The 19565-nt window shown below is 41.5% G+C and overlaps 2 protein-coding genes across 10 annotated transcripts in view; one reads left to right on the forward strand and one right to left on the reverse strand.

Moving 5' to 3' along the window:
* Positions 1-3954, reverse strand: part of AP1S2 (adaptor related protein complex 1 subunit sigma 2) — a 28281-nt gene extending 24327 nt beyond the window's left edge. For all 4 annotated transcript variants that reach the window (XR_287226.4, XM_005593044.4, XM_005593045.3 and 1 more), the window contains exons 1-2: positions 3805-3954; positions 1474-1652 (exon numbers count right to left, since the gene is read on the reverse strand). Coding sequence is in view for 3 of the 4 variants with exons in the window: in XM_005593044.4 (XP_005593101.1) it covers positions 1474-1652 (179 nt within the window). In the remaining variant the exon portion in view is untranslated. The remainder of the gene's footprint in view (positions 1-1473; positions 1653-3804) is intronic.
* Positions 3409-19565, forward strand: part of LOC123571157 (gastrin-releasing peptide receptor) — a 296422-nt gene continuing 280265 nt past the window's right edge. For 4 of the 6 annotated variants that reach the window (XR_010584289.1, XR_010584291.2, XM_074029064.1 and 1 more), the window contains exon 1: positions 3409-3660. The gene's annotated coding sequence lies outside the window, so the exon portion shown is untranslated. Of the gene's footprint in view, positions 3661-4027; positions 4095-19565 lie in introns of those variants that run through there. The other 2 variants (XR_012429820.1, XM_074029065.1) reach the window with 1 other exon arrangement.

Below are 19565 nucleotides of genomic sequence, written 5' to 3' on the forward strand. Positions count from 1 at the left end.
TTGCAGCCCCAGGTCAATCACTAACTGGCATATGGCCCTAGACAAGTCACCTCTCCCAAATTCGCATTCATTAAAAAATTGAAGTTTGATCAACAACGGCAGTTTTCAAACTCAGAACTGTCTCCTGTGCAGAGGGGTAAAGGCCAAGTGAGCCAGGATACAGGATCCCCGTTTCTGATTTTACGTGGAGCAGCCTCACTTCCAGTCATTTTATTTAAGGTTCTACCCATGGGGCAAAAAGCTTAAAACGAAACAAAACAGAACAAAATCACCTGACTAGATTACTGTAAAACATCTCTCACCTCTCAAATGATATGATTTTTCTATGATCTTTAATAAGACCAAACCAAACACTGGATACAAAATCACACAAAGATACTAAATCACCAAAGATCATTCAATAATAAAGAGGAGTCCTCAATATTTAAGAAACTCTCTATGTCTTGTCATCTCCATTTCTTCCCAGCCATCTCCCTGACAAAATATCCAACCCGTATCTGGAGTGCAATAAATAGAAGCTGAGAAGAAAACCAGACTTCTCTCCCACCCTCATTTTATCCCATACTGTTACTTCCATGCATATTCCCCACACAAGAGAACTTTTTATATGCAGAAATGCTCTTATCTTAAATTCAGTAAATAATTCAAAAAGAAACAAATGGGGAATGAAGTAAATGTCCCCTCAAAAAATGTTCTGTAAAAGAAGAAAGTTTATTTCTTTTACCCTACTTAGAACAATCTTGAGAAATTTATTTTAGGGCATTCAGGGATTCAGATATTTATAAAATAAAGATGTATAGCATTAAAAAAATTTTCAGTGTTAAAAGCCAATCTATGAGTCATTTTGTAACATCAAAATTTAAAAAAACCTGTCCTTGGCAAAATTATCTGTCATATTTAACTGCACCCCCACCATAGCAACAAGGGTACTTAAAGTTAATAAACACTACTCACAAACAGATCTCTTATACACATAAAGTTTTTAAAACAGCTATGTGATTGAAATAGTCTACATATTCAAGGTATTTATACGTAAGATTCTAAAAATCAGATAAAAGGCATGACAAATATTAGTCATTGCTTTATAGATTTTCGGAGAAAAAGGATTAGACTATCTATACTTGTCTAAATTCAGATAATTACTCACACAATTTAAAATACTGACCCTACTTTCCCCTGCAATGAAATGAATTCATTAAACTCTTCTATAAAGATGATTAAGCATGAATAATCATTTATGCCTTCAATTATATAACTAGTTTTCAAATGATTTCCCTGCCTTTATCATTCCAGCCTCAGTAATTACCAGTGAAAACACCAGTTATTTTAAAAACACAAAGCTTTACCTTAAACCTATTTCATCTAAATCTTTATTAATCATTATTTAGAAATGTCATCACTCAAAAGTCTGCAATTTCCTAAATGACCTAACATTTGATTCTATTTCACCTTTATGATAAATAAAAATTATACCTTTTGTAAACAATCTTCAGATCTCGCCACTCAAGGAAGCTGCACATTTTAGGTTTCCGTGCTAAAACGGTCTGAACAAGTTCTCTTGTGATCTTTTTCTTCTCTTTGTCTGATAGTGGGACATACCATTTTTGCAGTCGAAGCTTTCCCTGACGACTAAAAAGCAACATAAACTGCATCTGTTAAGATAAATAAAATCAAGATTACATGTAATACTTTGAATCAATAAAGTTAAGATTATGTGTTTCACAGAGAAGCTTTGGGGGATGGGGCATTTAAATGACAAATGATTACTAGCCATCAATATTTCTATGCCAATTAAAATAGCAAGAAATTCTTTTGGACAGATCTTCTCTAGATGCAAACCTTCCAATCCCACCCTGTTCCACGTTAAGTTTGGAGGGGAGTGTGCAAGAGAAAAAAGAAAAATTTGTAATAAGCTGAAGCGAAATTTTTGAAGAAAAATAAAGACCACTCTTTCAATTTAAGAAACTATTTTCTACCTGTGCTATACATTGTGCACTCTCTATATGTATCAAAAGAAAATGGTAGACATCAATTGATTTGGGTATTTTTGAAAGAAACGGAAGACCTGCTATTTTTCACCCTGAGGCCGTTCTAGTTCCAGGGTGAACTACTTGTAGACAGTAGCTTATATCTTAGAATGCTCTCGTCGGTTTATGATGGCATATTTCAAGCAAAACAGAATGATCCAAAATATTAACCGAAAAATCTCATAACTACAAATTTTCCTTAATAAAAAAGTATGTTTTCATCTTACTTTTAAAACATTCCAACTTAAATATGTACAAAATCTAGAACTGAGTTAATGTAGTATTATGAAAAAGAAAACAAACATTTAAAAGGCCACAATAAGATTTACACTTGTTAAATAAGATTTAGTATTGAAACATTACATGAAATATTTTAAAAAAAATAGTATCTACAGATAGAGTGGATGCTGAATTCTAGTGTGTTTTATTACTTAAACTAATTTGTATGTATTTATTTGTGATCGCAAATGTGTTGATTAGTCTGCATGTTTCATTTTTAACCCAAGCTTTTTGTAATTCAATTGGTCATCTCAACTGCAAACAGAAGTATTGTTTCTACAAAGGTAATTTAAAGCCAGAATTCACATAGGTATCCTTTTTTCTTTTAACCACTGTAAGTTCCTTTAACAGCGTTACTGCAAGTAAGATTCAAGCATGATTCTCAAGATTCACCACACCATCTTGAATTTGAAGACGGGGAGGGGAAATTTACAGAACCAATGTAGAATAAAAATGGGCCCTAAATTTCGGTAAGAAATTATCGTCGTTTTTTATAACCACCCAAGAAGGTATCAACAAGATATCTAGAAATTTATGACGTGGCAATTCAACTTTAGTAAAGTTAAAATGGTCTTATTACCTCACTTAAAATGCGTCAGGGGAACAAAATATAAGGACATTATTAGATGATACCAAAGTGCCTCCCGTGCAAGTCCTGAAGATAGCGGCATTCGAAGGGAGCAGCAAGTGAAGCATCAACTGGACGTTTACTGCAAACCCGTTACCAGAACTTGGAAAAGAATGGATCTCGTATTCCTAGATCTTGGTGACCAGAAAGGGTGAGGGTTTGCTTGCAAAGAGTATGGGCTCAAGGCTGTCTGGAGCAGGGTCCTGTACCCGCCCTACCACTTTGCAGGACGAAAAAACAATGTATTCTCCTTAAAATAAATTATGTCCTAACATGGGACGAAACCCGGTTGCAAGGCACGAGTATTCCTTCCCTCGTGTTAAAAACCAGCGCTTTGATTTTGCCGCAAATCACAGGGCACCACAATTCCTCGAGATTGGCATTAAAAACAATGGGCTCAGCCGCGGCGCGGGCTCGGGGCCAGCGTTCCTCGGGTCCGGCCGTCGCCGGTGCCTCCCCCCCACTCCCGTGGCCACACTCCATCACTGACCAAGCCCGGGCGAGGTGACAGGCAAGGAGCGGAGCAGACAATGGCATCCGCCGCCGCGCAGGGGGCGCCAAGAGTCCTCGGCCGCCACCGCCCCCGGCCCCTCCCGAAAACGCCCCGCAAAACTTGAGGCGATTCCCGAACCACAGGTGCCGCGGGGCTGTCGCGGAGCCCGGGACTGGCCCCCACATCCCCGGGCGCGGCGCGGAGTGGTGCGGAGGACGCGGACCCTGAGAGAAGTGAGTTGCAGGCGCGGCGACCCAGTGGCGGGCCGGGCAGGCTCGGGGTGGGGTCGCGGGGCGCGCTCGGGGTGGCGGGGGGCGCGCCCAGCCCTCCCTCCCCCTCTCCATCCCCGGCGCCCCCTTTCGTCCCCGGGGACTTACGGCGGCCGCGGGCCGCGGGCGCGGCGGAGCTCGGCCGGCGGCGGCGGCGGCGGCGGCGGCGGCTAAGGGGAAGCCCCTGTCGCCGTGCTGAGGAAGAGAAGCCGTGGTGCTGTGGGGAGGGGACCCGGCTGGCGGAGGGCAGGCTTAGGCGGAGAGGGGAGGGCGAGCTGACAGACCCCGCCCCGGGGGCCGGACGAGGGAGGAGCCGGGGCTGCGGCGAGCTGAGGGGCGGGCTAGGCGACGCGCGGGAAGCGGCTCAGCAGTTGCCAGCGGCACCGGAGGCAGCGCAGGTAACCGCTGAATCCAAGGAAGCCGATTGGAGGCTTCTTTGCTGAGGGGGTGGTGCGAACCGGAAGCCGGGCCACGTGACCCGGAAGCGGCGTCTGCCGGGCCCGCGCGCCCGCGCACTCCTGCTGGTGCCTCCGGGACGCGCGCGGGCGGGTATGCTGCCTGTTTAATGATAGGAGGACGGGATTCTGCAGCGTCCTCAGCCTAGCCGGAGGTGCGGGGCCGGGAAGTTCCAGACAGCGAAGAGCCTCGTTTGAGCTCTAATGATTCTCTGTGTCCCCAGAGGGTGGGTCGGGGAGGTGTGACGGCTGACGACAAGGATGGGAGGAGACGAGGGAGTGCTGCAACTCTGGAAAAACAAGTCAGCTCTTCTGTGGAGCTCGTCACCCATTCACGGGCATTTTGCTATCATTCTGCCTCAAAATTGTCCGGAATCCGGCCTCTCCTTCCCATTGCACTGCTCCAGCCCTAGCCCAGACACCTTTCGCCCCAAGCTTCGCGGGAGTCTGTTCCCTGGGCTCGCCTCGCCCATCTTCGGTGCTGCGGAGTTACCATCCGTTCGGCTGAAAAGCCCGGACAGCACCTCACCTTCGAGATCCCGCTTCCTTCACACTGGGTCGCCCCACCAGCCGCCTGGGTTCCAGTTTAGCACTGCCGACGACTTGCTGTGCCTGGCATGTCCTTGCTCTCAAATGTCACATCTCCTATGAAGCCTCACCCTAAAACCCTGTAAGAGCGATTCCCTCTTTCACCCACATGCCCGTTAGCCTTTATTTAGCACACCTTAAGTTGTATTCATTTTGCATCCCAGTCTAGTTCACTGCCTGGTGTATAACACAATAAATGTGAGTTGACTGATAAAGACCATAAAATGATAAATTTGTTAAGAGCTGTAATGCTGAGCGTAATGCCGGGGCATAATGGATGTTCGTAATTTTCTGAATGATAGAATGGATGAATCATCTAGTCATTTACAGATAAGGAAAGGGGAGTCCCACGGGATTAGGTGACCTTCCTTGAAGAGCCACGGGTTTCCCATATCGCATGCTATTCATTATCCGAGTCACCTAGGTTCCTACAAAGGAAGCGAGAAAATTGCTTTTGTTGGGCCATGTCCCTTTTGCAAAGGTTCCTAGGTGTAGTCGCCAGAATTTTTTTAATGGCCTAAAGTAAAAGAAATGCTAATTTTTTCACGAAGCTAAATGTAATCAATGTAAAGGAATCCTTTATTAGGAATTATATTCTTTTTGTGTGCATTTTAGTATCTACGAAACTAAGACAGTAGTTTTGGGGGCATTTTAAAAAAGGCCTTTGTATGACAAAACAAAAAAATGTGTAATACTTCCCCTTTTCAAGCACTACTATGCTGCTTGCAAAGTCTCCTACTAACATGTATGATTAATGTATACTGGAATATTAAAGAAAGGGGATGACACATGGCACAGAGCTGACTTTCTGTAGTTCTTTAGGTTCCTTTCGCCCCCAACAGATTTCTCCCTACCCAGTCATGCCCCAAAGGTACTTTCAAATGTCCCATTTCTCTCTTACTACAAGAAACAGATGCCATTAACCAGTGAAAAGATAGCTCTAATGCTACACAATGAAAACTCGCCCTCTGAATTCAAATGCTGCTTTTCTCTTTTTCTGTACAAAACACTTACATCCTCAAGGTTCCTGAGATAGCCACCTCCAAGTTTAAACTGATTATCCTCCTAATGTTGCTCTGTGGCTCTGAAAATGAGGACGGGAGACTTGCTGATGACATACTGGCAGTCTCCCTTCCTGCTCCTAGCCAAAAAAAGGTGGGGGTAGGGGTAGGGAGGGGAAGGAATTGTGGGAAAAATAATTAGCAGCTGAAAGCAGCTATTACATAATCTTGGCTGCTTATTAATTTAGCAGAAGGAATGGCTTATTAAATTCTAATAGCAGCAGCACAACTGCAAACAACCTAGCAATTACCAGTGCAGGGCCCATTATTTTGTTAATATGTTCTCTTCCTTTGGCAAGTGTATGAGAACAAAATTTATAGAAGCAGATGGTCTTTTTCAGTAGATTATAGATGGTTTATTCCCTAGTCTTAGTATTAAGTGCTAATTATGCATTCACTGTGAAAGACAAAAGAAACATGGTTGCCATCTTTGTTAGTAATTAACTGCTTGACTTTGATTCCCACAATTTCCCAATGGTAGGCTTTGTTATATACATGTTTCTTCTCACCTAGTATCTTCTTCATCTGTCATGTCAATTGGTTATCTTTTCTAATCCTCTGTTTTTGTTTTCCACATGGTCCTGATTTATTGGTATTAATAATGATATAAGAATTATATACAAAATTCGTTTCATGAAAAATTAAAAATCAGATTTTATACTTGTTTCTTAGATTTGAAAAAAATGCTTCACTGTCATTTATGCTAAATGTAAGAGGTGAGGGGAAAATAGAAATCTTTACCTTCTAACCATAAAATTTTGAGACTTTTTATGTAATCTTTCCAAAGTTTTCAAAAATAATTTTAGTTTCCTATTAATTGTGTGATGGCCATATACTTTTATCCTCTCACTCTCTCAAAATACCATTAAATTTTTTTTTAAAGGGACTATTTAAAACACATACCCACGTGGAAAATAAGAGAGAGAACATTTACATGAGGATGTTGATAAAGGATGTCAGGATACACTGTCAGCTCGTCATTTAAACATTTAAAGAAAAATTGTAATATATTGATATTATGGAGGAGCAGAAGTGAGGGGAGGTTGAAATAATGCTAAATCCTCATGTGCTAAAGGGAAGAAAATAGATAACATCTAAAATAAATCACGAACTAGAATTGTTAGCATATTCTTTAGATACCGGGAAGTAAATCCCAGAAGCAATGGTGACTTTCTTTCCATGGACAGAATCTTGCAGTAGGAAGTAATAAAAGGTATTACTACATTTTACTTAGGTTTTCTCTTAAATAATTTTTTAAACTATTGTAACGAAATAGATAAAAACCATTCAGTTAGTTGCTAGCTCTGTATTATGGACTTATACAGAGTTCCTTTAGCCAGTCTATAGATTATTTAGAAATTATTAAATAAAAATGCCCAATAACGGAATTCAGTGCTGAAGCCTTGTAGAAGATCACAGAAAGTGTAAAAAAGATGCTTAGAGTTTGTGAATTTGCATCTCCAAAGATAAAGTTGTTCCAGGGAGAAAAATGGCCTAAAATAATGAGGATTTGTGAACCAAATCATTTCAAAATAGATAGAGCTGTCACTGCCAAAGTCCTCAACAATGAGCTAAAGAGAAATGTGGAACATATGCTCTTTCTCGAAGCCTGTTTCCATAGCTTTGAATAAAATGCAGGAAAATTACTACTGCCCTATTAACATTAGGATAGAGCAGTGATTCTCAGCCTGGGCCCTTTTGCCTCCCAGGGGACACTTGTCAGTGTCTGGAGACATTTTGATTGTCACAACTAGGAGTAGTAGGTGATGCTGCCAGCATCTAGTGGGCAGAGACCAGGGATGCTGCCCAGCATCCTGCAATGTACAAGACAGATCCCATAGCAAAGAATGATCCAGCCCCAAATGTCACTAGTGCCAAGGTTGAGGAAGAAATTCTGGGTTAGTCACTGAAAAGATTAACATGCAGTAGCATATTTTTATAGACATTTCAAGAAATGGAACAAACACTATCTTCATGTAAGTTTCTCTTTCTCTCTCTCTGCACCCCCCCTTTCTCGGAGTTGTAGGCATTGTTCTTAATATCTGCTAGATAAAATCCTAAACTGCTGAAAAGACTGGCGGCATACATAAAGCAGTCAGTATTATATAATAGCAACTAGAATAAACTATCCAAAATGATTTTTTTTAAAATGACCCCAGAATATTAGTAAAAGTTACTTAAACACTTGAATCCATGAAATGCCTATTCCATCCATCCATATATTGTAAATGTTTGTTAGGTATCTGCTTTATACTGGGGCACTCTGGAAGGTAATGAAGATATAAAGACGAATAAGATATTGACTTGGTCCTAAAGCTCCATTTCTTCTGACACAGAATTTCAAGTTTAGAGACAAACCCTGGATGGTCAAAGGATAGTCATCAACCAAATGTATGAACGTTTTCTTTTAGGAAACCCCTAGAAATGCTTCATAGAACCTTAGATTTCTGTAACCAACACGTTTGAAAACTATGTGCTCTCATGACCTCCCAGGGCTCTTCACAATATTTTCATTCGATGAATTTCTTTGTCACTCTTAATTCACAGCAATATAAGAGATTCTGTATGTTTTAAACAAATGATTTCAAATAATGTCTTGATTTGATCCTTGAAGTGAAATGCTTCAACAATGATCTAACTCAACTCCAAATTGCTAAACCAGTGGTTCTAGAATATTCTCTTAGAGGACTTGTGAAAATACAGATTGCTGGGCCTCATTCCGATAGTTTCTGATTCAGGAGGCCTGAGGTGAGGCCTGAGAGTTGCATTACTAACAAGTTTCCAGGTGATGCTGATGCTGTTGGTCTGGGAACCACACTTTGAGAACCATTGCTCTATACCAAAAAAAGCTATGATATCCAACTAGAAAGATGTAATATAATTTTCATGGTCTAAAGGAAACTTGAGATCTGAATATTTTTTTAATCACTGACCTCATGAAACCCGAGAACATTAGAAGAGTAATATTCCCAGTTATATTCACCTGAAGCTAAATCTACATGCACAACTGAGAATGACATATGGTCATTGTATGTCCTGCACAAACTAATTCACTATAATATTCTAAGGCAGAAATTGGAGTGCTTAGGGAAACTTGAAGGTTGCATCATAAAAGTCAGATGCTTACTTGATGAAAATCACTACCTTAAAAATATTTCCCAACTACTCATGGCAAGTAGGAGTCACCTCTGAAATATTTTGTCAACAACTAAAGACGTGGGGTAGAAAGGAAGAAGTCTAGAGGGAACAGCTAGAGAGAATCAATGTGCCCTGGGGGTAAGGCAGAGACCAGAGACCGCTAAGCAGTAATCAAAACCTGCCCGTTCTCTTCCTTAGCACACAGCTAGACCTTATTGCGCTGCTTCCTCTGCAGTTAGGCGTGCCCATGAAGCTGAGATCTGGCCAATGAAATAGGAATAAAAGTGACAGATCTAGCCCATAAAAACCTCCCACAGGAAAGTCTGTTTCCTTCCTCCCTCCTTCCCTCCGCTGACCTGCTTTTGCCACTTGGATGATGACACCCGGGTGAGTTCCCAAATGACTGCAAGGAAGAGGAGTACACAAACCACCACCACCATCATCACTCCTACCACCAATTGTACTTGAAATGAATGAGAAATAACTTTGTATTAAGCCACTGATTTTTTTTCCGAGGTTCATTTATTACAGCTGCTAGCATTCCTGTTCATTCTTGAAAGCTCGTTGCATACTTAGTTACAAAGAGAAGGAGCCATGCATAGTGATGGGAAGAGCAAGTGAATTTTCAAGTGGATACTTGATTCTAATCCTGCTTTTTGCACTCTTTTATATGTCTCCCTTCCATTGAAATTTGAGAAGAATTGTTAAACAGTCTGAGCACAGAATTTTAAACTACTTGTCTATCAAAGAGGGCAAAAAGAATGATTCAAGGCTCTTTTTTACATTCCTCTGACAAAGCCTAGCATTCATAGTAGGCAATAGATAAGGCAAAATTTTAAAAATCATAAGGCTGACAGGGCTGAGGAAGTGAAGTGGGATGGTGGGCAATCACATTTGGGTAAACTGTCCCTAATTGGCAAAAGTGAATACAGTATTAATATCAACCTCTTAGAATCAAAAAACCAAAGGTTGAGATTTATTTTTGACTCTATTATATCCTTGTCTTCTAAATACTGTACAAAAAGCTAAGTTAAAATATTTATCCTAAAGCACTATTTAGAATACATGAACATTTTAATTAGATGATTTGATGAAAAATTTTAGAAATACTGTACATATTTTAAATATAACACATGTATAAGATAATAGAATTTTAAAGGTAATTTTATTCAAAAATTTTATTTTACAAGTGAAGAACGAAGTCCAGAGAAGTTAAGCAAATTGTTCAAGATCATACCAGTTAGTGGCAGGTGGAGAAGTAAGACTCCTATATTCTGTCTCCAGGCAATGTTCTTGCCACCATGGGACACTGTCTATTGCCCAGAAACTACTAGCCCGTTATCTTTAGACGAAAACAAGCAAACAAATAAATAAATAAACTGAAAAACCACACTAGCTTACCCTTGAAACATAAACTCTTCAATTCTACTTCCTTTTGCCTCTCTGCCTGGTATTAAAGTATTTATGTCTTTACTAGCTGACTGAAACCCTTGCGATCTCCAAAACTGGGATAGTATCTTAAGAAATGCTTTATGGCATAACCTAATGCAATGCTTTGTATAGAGTAAGTACTCTAAAATGTTAATTAAGTTGAATTGAGGTGCCAAAAGAAGGTTTAGGCTGAGCACGGTGGCTCACGCCTATAGTCCCAGCACTTTGGGAGGCCGAGGCGGGCAGATCACCTGAGGTCAGGAGTTCGAGACCAGCCTGGTCAACATGGTGAAACCCTGTCTCTACTATAAAAATACAAATATGTATCTATATCTATATCTATATGTTAGCTGGGTGTGATGGTGCATGCCTGTAATCTCAGCTACACAGGTGGCTGAGGCAGGGCAATCGCTTGAACCTGGGAGGCTGAGGCAGGGCAATCGCTTGAACCTGGGAGGCTGAGGCAGGGCAATCGCTTGAACCTGGGAGGCTGAGGCAGGGCAATCGCTTGAACCCGGGAGGTGGAGGTTGCAGTGAGCCGAGACCGCACCACTGCACTCCAGCCTGTGCAACAAGAATGAAACTCCGTCCCCCCCCAAAAAAATAAGATTTAATGGACCCTGTCTCATTACTTCTTGAGTGTTATCAGTTTTTCTGGAGTATTCTCCTTCTTTCCATCCCCACTAATATTGCACTAGGTCAGACTAACAAACTGAACTTTATATCTCAGCTCATTCCCTCCACCTGATTCCATTGTGGTTCTTTCTGCACATGGCCACACGCTTTTCTAAAACATAAATCCAATAGAGATTAAACCTTCTGCTTAAAATGCTTCACCTTCTTTATTACTTCATTTAATTTGCATACATGTGCCAGGTACTCACTGACGACTGGGGGTAAAATAGAACACAACTTAGACATGGAAACTTTCACCAGGTTCTTAAACTATAATAGGGACAAGAGGGATGGCATAGTATACAATCAGCAATCCCAGTACAATGCAATACAATGTTTCAAACTAGGAAGTTTCAAATAGTACAATGTTTCAAACTAGGAAGGCCAGGGACCTGTGGGAACACACAGGACAGTGCCTAGCCCAGAGTTTTTGTGGTAGTGGTGGGTGGTCGGGTCAGACAAGGTTTCTTGGAGGACAAAGCCCTTAGGCCAAGATCAGAAAATAATGGGGGAGATACTCAAGAGAAGACAGGGCAAGAATGTTCCATTTAGGGAGAATGACATTTGCCAAGACAAACAGATGGGTTCATATTTTAGGTACCTGAATGGAAGGTTAGTGTGGCCAGAGGGTTCCCGGGTAAGATGAGTCTGCAGAGAATAGGAGGACCAGGTCATGCAGGATCTTTCAAACAAGATTAAAACATTTGGACTTTATATAAGGATATTGAAAGATTTTAAGCAAGGGCAATGCCATTATTGGATTTGAGTTCTAGAGTTTCAGAGAGCTCACTCTGGATGAAATGTGGTAAATCATAGGATATACTGTAGTCAGAGTTCAGTTGTAGATAAAATAAACCATACAAACAGAAGCAGTTTAAAAATGATTGGAATTGCTGGAGGAGCAAAATCTGGGCTGAGCTTCCAGGAAAACCTTCCAGAATAGCACTGCAGAACTTGACTGCCAGAGAGCTGATGCCTCTGCTGTGATCAGTGAGCTGGAATATTAAGCCACTGTTTCCATGTAACTGCTGGCTCCAGGACTATCACTTCCCTGCCATGATCTGGAAATCAGAAAGCTGTTGCCAGCAAAGAGGATGCCTTTTTTCACTGCTGCTTTTCACTCATGTAGCTAGGGACTGGACACTGGACTCCCTCTACAACTGTTACTGAAAGCCAAATGCTTTCATAACCCTGCTTGCCCCAGAAATAGCAGAAGCAGGCCCCCTGTTCATGATATATCACTTCCACCTTCCAAATCTTGCATGGGTGTACCTGATTGTTGGAATCTACATCGCAACCAGAAGCCTAGCTAAGACATGTAGTTTTTAATTTTCCAAAAGGAACACAAGGAGGTTAGAATGGATATTGAACAAGCAGATCCAAATGTCCATTGCAGAGATCAAGACTGGCGGCCAGGAGACCAGTTGGGAGGCTGTTGAATAATTCACATGAGAGGTGAAGGTAGCCGGAACAAGGAATAAGCAGGGTTATTCTTATTTTCTCCTTTTCTTTATTAATCAAGAAAAGGAGGTATACTAGAGAGCGTTTAGGAGGTTGGATTGATTGGTATAAGTTGTTTTGATGTGGTGGCAGGGGGAGTGGGCATACAGTCAGAGATGACACTGGGAGATGATTCCCTGGGGGAGAGAACCCACGAAGAAGGCAGGCTGGTGGTGAAATGATGAACTCATTTTTCAGCCTCTAAAATCAAATATCTGTGGGGCGTCCAAGTAAACAGTGGGAGTTGTTGATACAGGTCTAAAGGCTCAGGAGTGAGGTTGGAACTGAAGTTAGAGATTTGTGAGTCATCAGCATAGAGCTGGTAAATAAAGCTGAGTAGGAGGATGAGATCACTACAGGAGAATATATAGAATAATAATATATTTTTTTAAAAAAACTGTGGAAAACAGAATTATAAGATGGTTACCATGACATTCCCCACCTGGTGTTATTCTCACAATTAAGTTGCCTGACAAAAGGGAATTTGCAGATATAATTAAACTTACTAATCAATTGACCTTAAGATAAAGAGATTATCCAAGCGTGCCTAACCTAATCATATGGGCCCTTTAAAAGAAGAGAATTTTATCTGGTTGGTAGAAAAATAAGTCAGAGAGATTGCAGCATAAGAGAGGTTCAACAAGGAGCTTCTCCATTGCTCAGATGGAGGGGCCACATGGAAGGATCTCAGAGTAGTCTAGGAGGTGAAAATGAACCCAGCCAACAACAACTACAACAAAAACAGAGACCACAGAACTGAATTCTGCCAACAATCTGAATGCATTTGTAAGGGGACCCTGAGCTCCAGATGAGAATGCAGAGCCAGCTGACATCTTAATTTCAGCCTTGTGAAAGCAGAGCAGAGGACCTAGCTAACCTGTGCCTGGACTCCTGACCCACAGAAACTGAGAGATAAGAAGTGGATGGTGTTTTAAACTGCTGAGTTTGTGGTAATTTGTTATCTATTAATAGATCACTTATACAAATACTCAGGACACAACTCAGGAATACTAACTTTTAGGGGGCAGACAGCAGAAGAGTCACAAAAGAAGATACAGGAGGAGATCCAGAAATATGTAGAGTCACGAAGCTAAAGGAAGAGATCCTGATAAGAAAGAGAAAGTTGTCAAATATGACAACTATTGGTGATAATTCAAGTAGGAACCAAAGGGGCTCATTGAATTTTTTTAGCCATTTGAGTGAAGTTATGTGTAGAAACACTGACTGTCACATATGGAGGAAAAAATGGAAAGGAAGAAGTGAAGACAGCTCTTTTAGGAGGTTTAGATTTGTTTATTTATTTTGAGATGGAGTCTCGCTCTGTCACCTAGGTTGGAGTGCAGTGGCAATCTCGGCTCACTGTCGCCTCCGCCTGCCAGGTTCAAGCAATTCTCCTGCCTCAGCCTCTGAGTAGCTGGGACTGCAGGCGTGCGCCACCATGCCTGGCTAATTTTGTATGTTTAGTAGAGATGAGGTTTCACCATGTTGCCCAGGCTGGACTCCTGGGCTTAAGTGATTCGCCTGCCTCAGCCTCCCAAAGTGCTGGGATTATAGGCGTGAGCCACCGTGCTGGAATCATAGGAGTGAGCCACCGTGCTTGACTGGAGGTTTGCATTTAAAGAGGAGGAAAAAAGTAGAGAGGTAGCTGGATAAGGGGATGTGGACTCAAGCTAGAGGCACTGTTGTTGCCTAAGAAGGGAGAGACATGCTAACGGGAAGGAGTCAGTAGAGAGGGAAAAGCTGAAGATGGGTTGGGGAGTGAATAATACTACAAGGACACTGAGTAGTGAAGAGGTGATGTAAGCTACAGCACAGGTAGAGAAACTTTAAATAAGCAAAGAGGATTTCTGCCATTTTGCTCGTAACAATGGATAGTAGGGGAGGAAGAAAGGATGTAGGTAGGCATGTGGTTTACTTATAGCTAAGCATATCCCCCAAATGTATTCGAATGCTGATCCTTTATTCTTATGCTAGTAGTCTTGTCTCTGGGGTCTATATGACAGCCTTGCCTGAGTAAGGGGAAATGTCAACTAAACTTGCTGTAAATGTACATACAGGTCGGGCACGGTGGCTCACTCCTGTAATCTCAGCACTTTGGGAGGCTGAGGCAAGAGGATGGCTTGAGCCTAGCCTGGGCAACATAGCAAGACCCCATCTCTATTTTAAAAATACAATAATTAGCCGCTGTGGTGGTATGAACCCATTGTCCCAGCTGCTCGGGAAGCTGAAGTGGGAGGATCACCTGAGAATCACCTGAGTTCGAGGCTGCAGTCACACCACTGTACTCCAACAGAGTGAAACCCCATCTCAAAAAAAAAAAAAAAAAAGGAAAGAAAAAAAGATTGTCTGCTGGGCATGAAGAGGGAGGTGGAAGTAGAGATGGATTGAGAAGTATGGAACAGGTTTCTACTAGAAACCTTGGAGAACTGGAGAGAGGCTTCTGGAGCAATATGGAAGGATAACTGAGAGTACAGTTGAGATGAGATCTGTGACAGGGTCACTCTATAATTAGTCTCATTGATAGAGTTGAGATTTGCCAGATGACTGAGATGGAAGAATGAGAGACTGAAGTGACAAACCATGGAATTCAACCCAGGCAAGGAAAGCAGTAAAAATGAAATTGGGGAGTTTCAGCTCAGGGAGGGAGGTTGTGAGTGCTGATGGAGCAGAAAGAGAGAATGTAATGGAGTTGAGGAAGAGGAAGACTCTGCCTTCAAAGTCCAGGTTATAGTTAGAGCAATTCAGTGAGACATCTGGAAGTGCTGGAGGCTGTGTTCTGAGAGAATGCATTGTTTCTGTTGTAGAGAGAGTGAGGGAGTCAGGTGAGGCTTGTAACAAACAAGGGTGGAGTGGGTGGCCAAGTGGAAAGGAGGTGAAAGTCACTGGAGAAGCAAAGACCAAGGAAAGGACTCACTGGGGCGTTGAGTGCTGGCTCGTCCATATGGATGTCAAAGTCATTTAGAATAGTAATAGGACCTGATAGAAAAGGCAACAGTGATGCAGTTTCTAAAGATTCCAAAGAAGGAGAATATGTAATGGTAACAGGAAGAGTAGAGTTTGATTTTTAAAAACAGCTTTATATTGAGATGTAATTCACACACCACACAATTAACCCATTTATAGCATACAATTCAATAGCTTTTAGTACATGCAGAGTTGTGTATTCATCACCACAATTAATTTCAGAACCTTTTCATCGCCGCAAAAATAAATTCCATACCCCTTAGCCATCACCCCACTATCTCCCCATTCCCCTTAATCCCTGGCAACCACTAATCTATTTCCTGTCTATGGATTTGCCTCTTCCAGCCATTCCACACAAATGGAATCATGCAATATGTGGCCCGTTGTGCCTGGCTTCTTCTACTTCATATAAGGTTTTTAAGGTTTATCCATGTTGTAGCATGTATCAGTATTTCATTTCAAAGCATGATTTTAAAGGATGGAAAGAACCTCAAAGGAGCTTAGGGGAAGATACAAGGCCAAACATTTCTCTTGGACACCAATTCAGCTCTGGTCATTAATATTCAGTGCTGAAATTGTTATAAGTACCCCTTTCTCTTTCGAGTATCTAAAATATGTCAATATTAAATGCTAATTCTTGCTTATTTCCTCCCCGCCCCCAGCAAATGTAACTGAAAGCCTTGCTTAATTACGAAAACGGAGTCAGTCATTGTTGCTTCATGTTAACTACTTGCCCAAGAAACATTCATTTTGTGGAGGAAATAATGAGCAAGACTGGCAATGCCCTAATAAGCTCTAAATTAAGCATACATAATGTTGAACAAAATATAAGAATCAGCAAAAAAAAAAAATTCTACTTATTGATCATTAGTGTTAATGAGAACAGCAGCAAGTGGCTTTGTTCCTGTTCACTTAGAAAGTATAAAAACAAGGTAAGCAAGCAATCAGGAAGGCTAATGTGAGGATTCCATTTTCATCCTGATAAGAGGAATAATTTATTTCCTAGCCTATTGGCCTTGGAAGCCCACGATGGCTTCATCTTCTCTGGTCTCTGACTAATTTTCAACCACGCTGGTAACAGAAACCGTGGAAATGGGATCAGGGCCTACTAAAGGCGACAAAACTGAATGAATACATTTACCTCCAGGAAATGTCAATTACAAACTAGCGTGAGGGCCTGTTGTCTATATGGAGGAATTAGAGCTTTTAAATAATAATAGTGGAGTTTCTTAGTCAGTTTGAATGGCTGTAATAGAATACCACTGACTGGGTGGCTTAAATAACAAGTATTTCTCACAGTTTTGGAGTCTGTGGATTTCAAGATCAAGGTGCTAGTAGAGTCAGTGTCTGATGACGACTCTGTTACTGGTTTGTAGACAGCCATCTTCTCACTATATCTTCACAAGGTAGAAAGATAAAAGGAGGACAAGCTGGCTCTCTTGAGCCTCCTCTTACAAGAGAACTTACTTCATCATGAAGGCTCCACCCTCAGGACCTAATGACATCTAAAAGCCCCCATTTCCAAATATCATCACGTTGGGGATTAAGGTTTCAACATTTGAATTTGGGGGGTGGGGACATGAATATCAAGTCCATAGCATCGAGGAAGTAATCCAAGAGACTATATTTGCTGGTAAGAGGGCCTAAGGATCTCTGAGGAGCTCAGATTATAAAAGATACATAAGAACCTGGGAGGAGGAAGATAGCAATCAAAGATTTCAAACCACAAGAACAGCATAGACCTGTAATGGTAATGCAAGAAAGACTAGACAGAGAGAACAGAGCCTTGCTGAAGGGCATCTGAATTTGAAGGTTCACTGCTGCAATGGAATCTCTTTTGTTTGCCTATTATCCCTCACTCCTTTTGAAAACAGTACCCCCATTCTTTGGAGAAACTGTTCTCTCCCCCTACTACCATCACTCCCATTCCAACAATACAAACTAAAAAAATGTGAGTCTTCCGGTTTGGACAAATCATATCTGAGAATATGAAAGCAATTTGCAAAAGAGATCTGTAAAATATTTGCAATCTATGGGAAATAGAAGCACTTCCTGAAGACAGGAAATGGATAAGTGTCTTGGTTTTCAAAAAGGGAAAGAAGGCTAGCCACAGTAGCTCATGTCTGGAATCCCAGCACTTTGGGAGGCCAAGGTGGAAGGTTGAATTCCTTGAGGCAGGGAGTTCAACACCAGCTTGGGCAACATAGGGAGATCCCCATCTCTACAAAAATAAAAAATTAGCCAGGCATGTTGACACACACCTGTGGCCCCACCTACTTGGGAGACTCAGGCAGGAGGGCCACGTGCGCCTGGGAGGTCGAAGGCTGAGGCTGCAGTGAGCCGTGATCATGCCACTGTACTCCAGCCTGGGCAACAGAGTGAGACCCTGTCTCTGAAAGCAAGAAAGAAAGAAAGAAAGAAGTGGGGAGAAGGTTGATGATACAGATGTTAACTGGGAATTTCAATGTTAATTCTCTCTTAAGAATATCAAATGGGTGGTGTCTGAACTTCCAGAGAGAAAAGAGGTGATGCTTAAAAACAACAACAACATGAATTTACTAAGAAAAAACAGCATGACAGACAGGTCCTGGTTTCTTTTGTGATATGTTTATTAGACTAGTATATCAAAGGAATCCTGTGGACATAGACTTTCCATATTTCTGCAAGACATTTTTCATTCTTTCATGGGATCCTTCTGAAAAAGGTGGAGAAACTGGATGGATGATAAGATAACTTAGTAGCATAACCACTCCATAACCAGAATGCTGATTAATGGATCTATCTTTGTCAAATCTAGAAATTTTGTCAAAGGTCTGTATTGAACAGGGCCGTTTTCCTAGCATGGTCTTTTTCAACACTTCTTTAAGCACTCTAGATATGGGCTGAACAGGCCTGGTTATCAGTGTATGGAGAACAAGAAGCTGGGAGTGAGGGTGAATAAATCAGATGACAAAGCAAGATCCAACCTGGCATTGGCCGAGGGATGATGTATCAGTCACCTAGTATCTTTTGAAATAAGGCAGGGGATAAATGCATAAATACATGCATAAATGGCCATGTCTATTAAAATGAAATTTAAATAGGACAAGTTTTAGTGTTCTATCCTTGGAACTAAAGTTAAGGCTGTAGGGAGAACTTGCTAAATAGCAGTATGTGGATAAAAATACTTGAAGATTTTAGTGCCCTGAATCCAGTAAGAGCCAAGGGCATGATGAGACTGTAAAACCAAGTGTGTGTGTAGGGGCAGGGGGACCAAAGGATTTCTGGACTGTTTAAATAGAAATATAGGCTGGGCACAGTGGTGCACACCTGTAATCCTAGCACTTTGGGAGGCCGAGGTGGGTGGATCGCTTGAGCTGAGGAGTTTGAGACCAGCCTGGGCAACATGGTGAAACACCGTTTCTACAAAAAATACAAAAATTAGCTGGGCATGGTGGCATGCACCTGTAGTCTCAACTACTTGCAGAATTGAGCCGGAGGTTGAGGCTGCAGTGAGCTGTGATCATGCTACTGCACTCCAGTCTGGGTGACACAGCGAGACCTAGTATCAAAGAAAAAAAAAAAAAAGGAAAGCAATGTGATATTCTGACTGTTCTATGCTTTGATAATCAATCTTAACTATACTTTTATTTATTATGTTCAATTCTGGGAAACATATTTCATGAAAGACATAGACCAACTTCAACTCCCTCATAGGAATCATATCATATAGTGCTATAAATCATGACATATGAACAACAGCCAACATGAATGAGAATAGTTAGTTCAGGAAATAAAATATTTAGGGGCAAAAAGATGACTCTCTTACAGCATTTAAAGAGATGAGATATAAGAGAGAATTCTGTTTCATTCCAAGAGGAAAACAAAGATCAATGGATGAAAGTTACAGGGTGGTAGATTTCAGATAAAATATAAATAAGTACTATGTAAAAATAGGAGTCTGGGGCCGGGCGCGGTCGCTCAAGCCTGTAATCCCAGCACTTTGGGAGGCCGAGACGGGCGGATCACGAGGTCAGGAGATGGAGACCATCCTGGCTAACACGGTGAAACCCCGTCT

The sequence above is a fragment of the Macaca fascicularis genome, chromosome X, assembly GCF_037993035.2.
Source record: "Macaca fascicularis isolate 582-1 chromosome X, T2T-MFA8v1.1".
Lineage (NCBI taxonomy): Eukaryota > Metazoa > Chordata > Mammalia > Primates > Cercopithecidae > Macaca > Macaca fascicularis.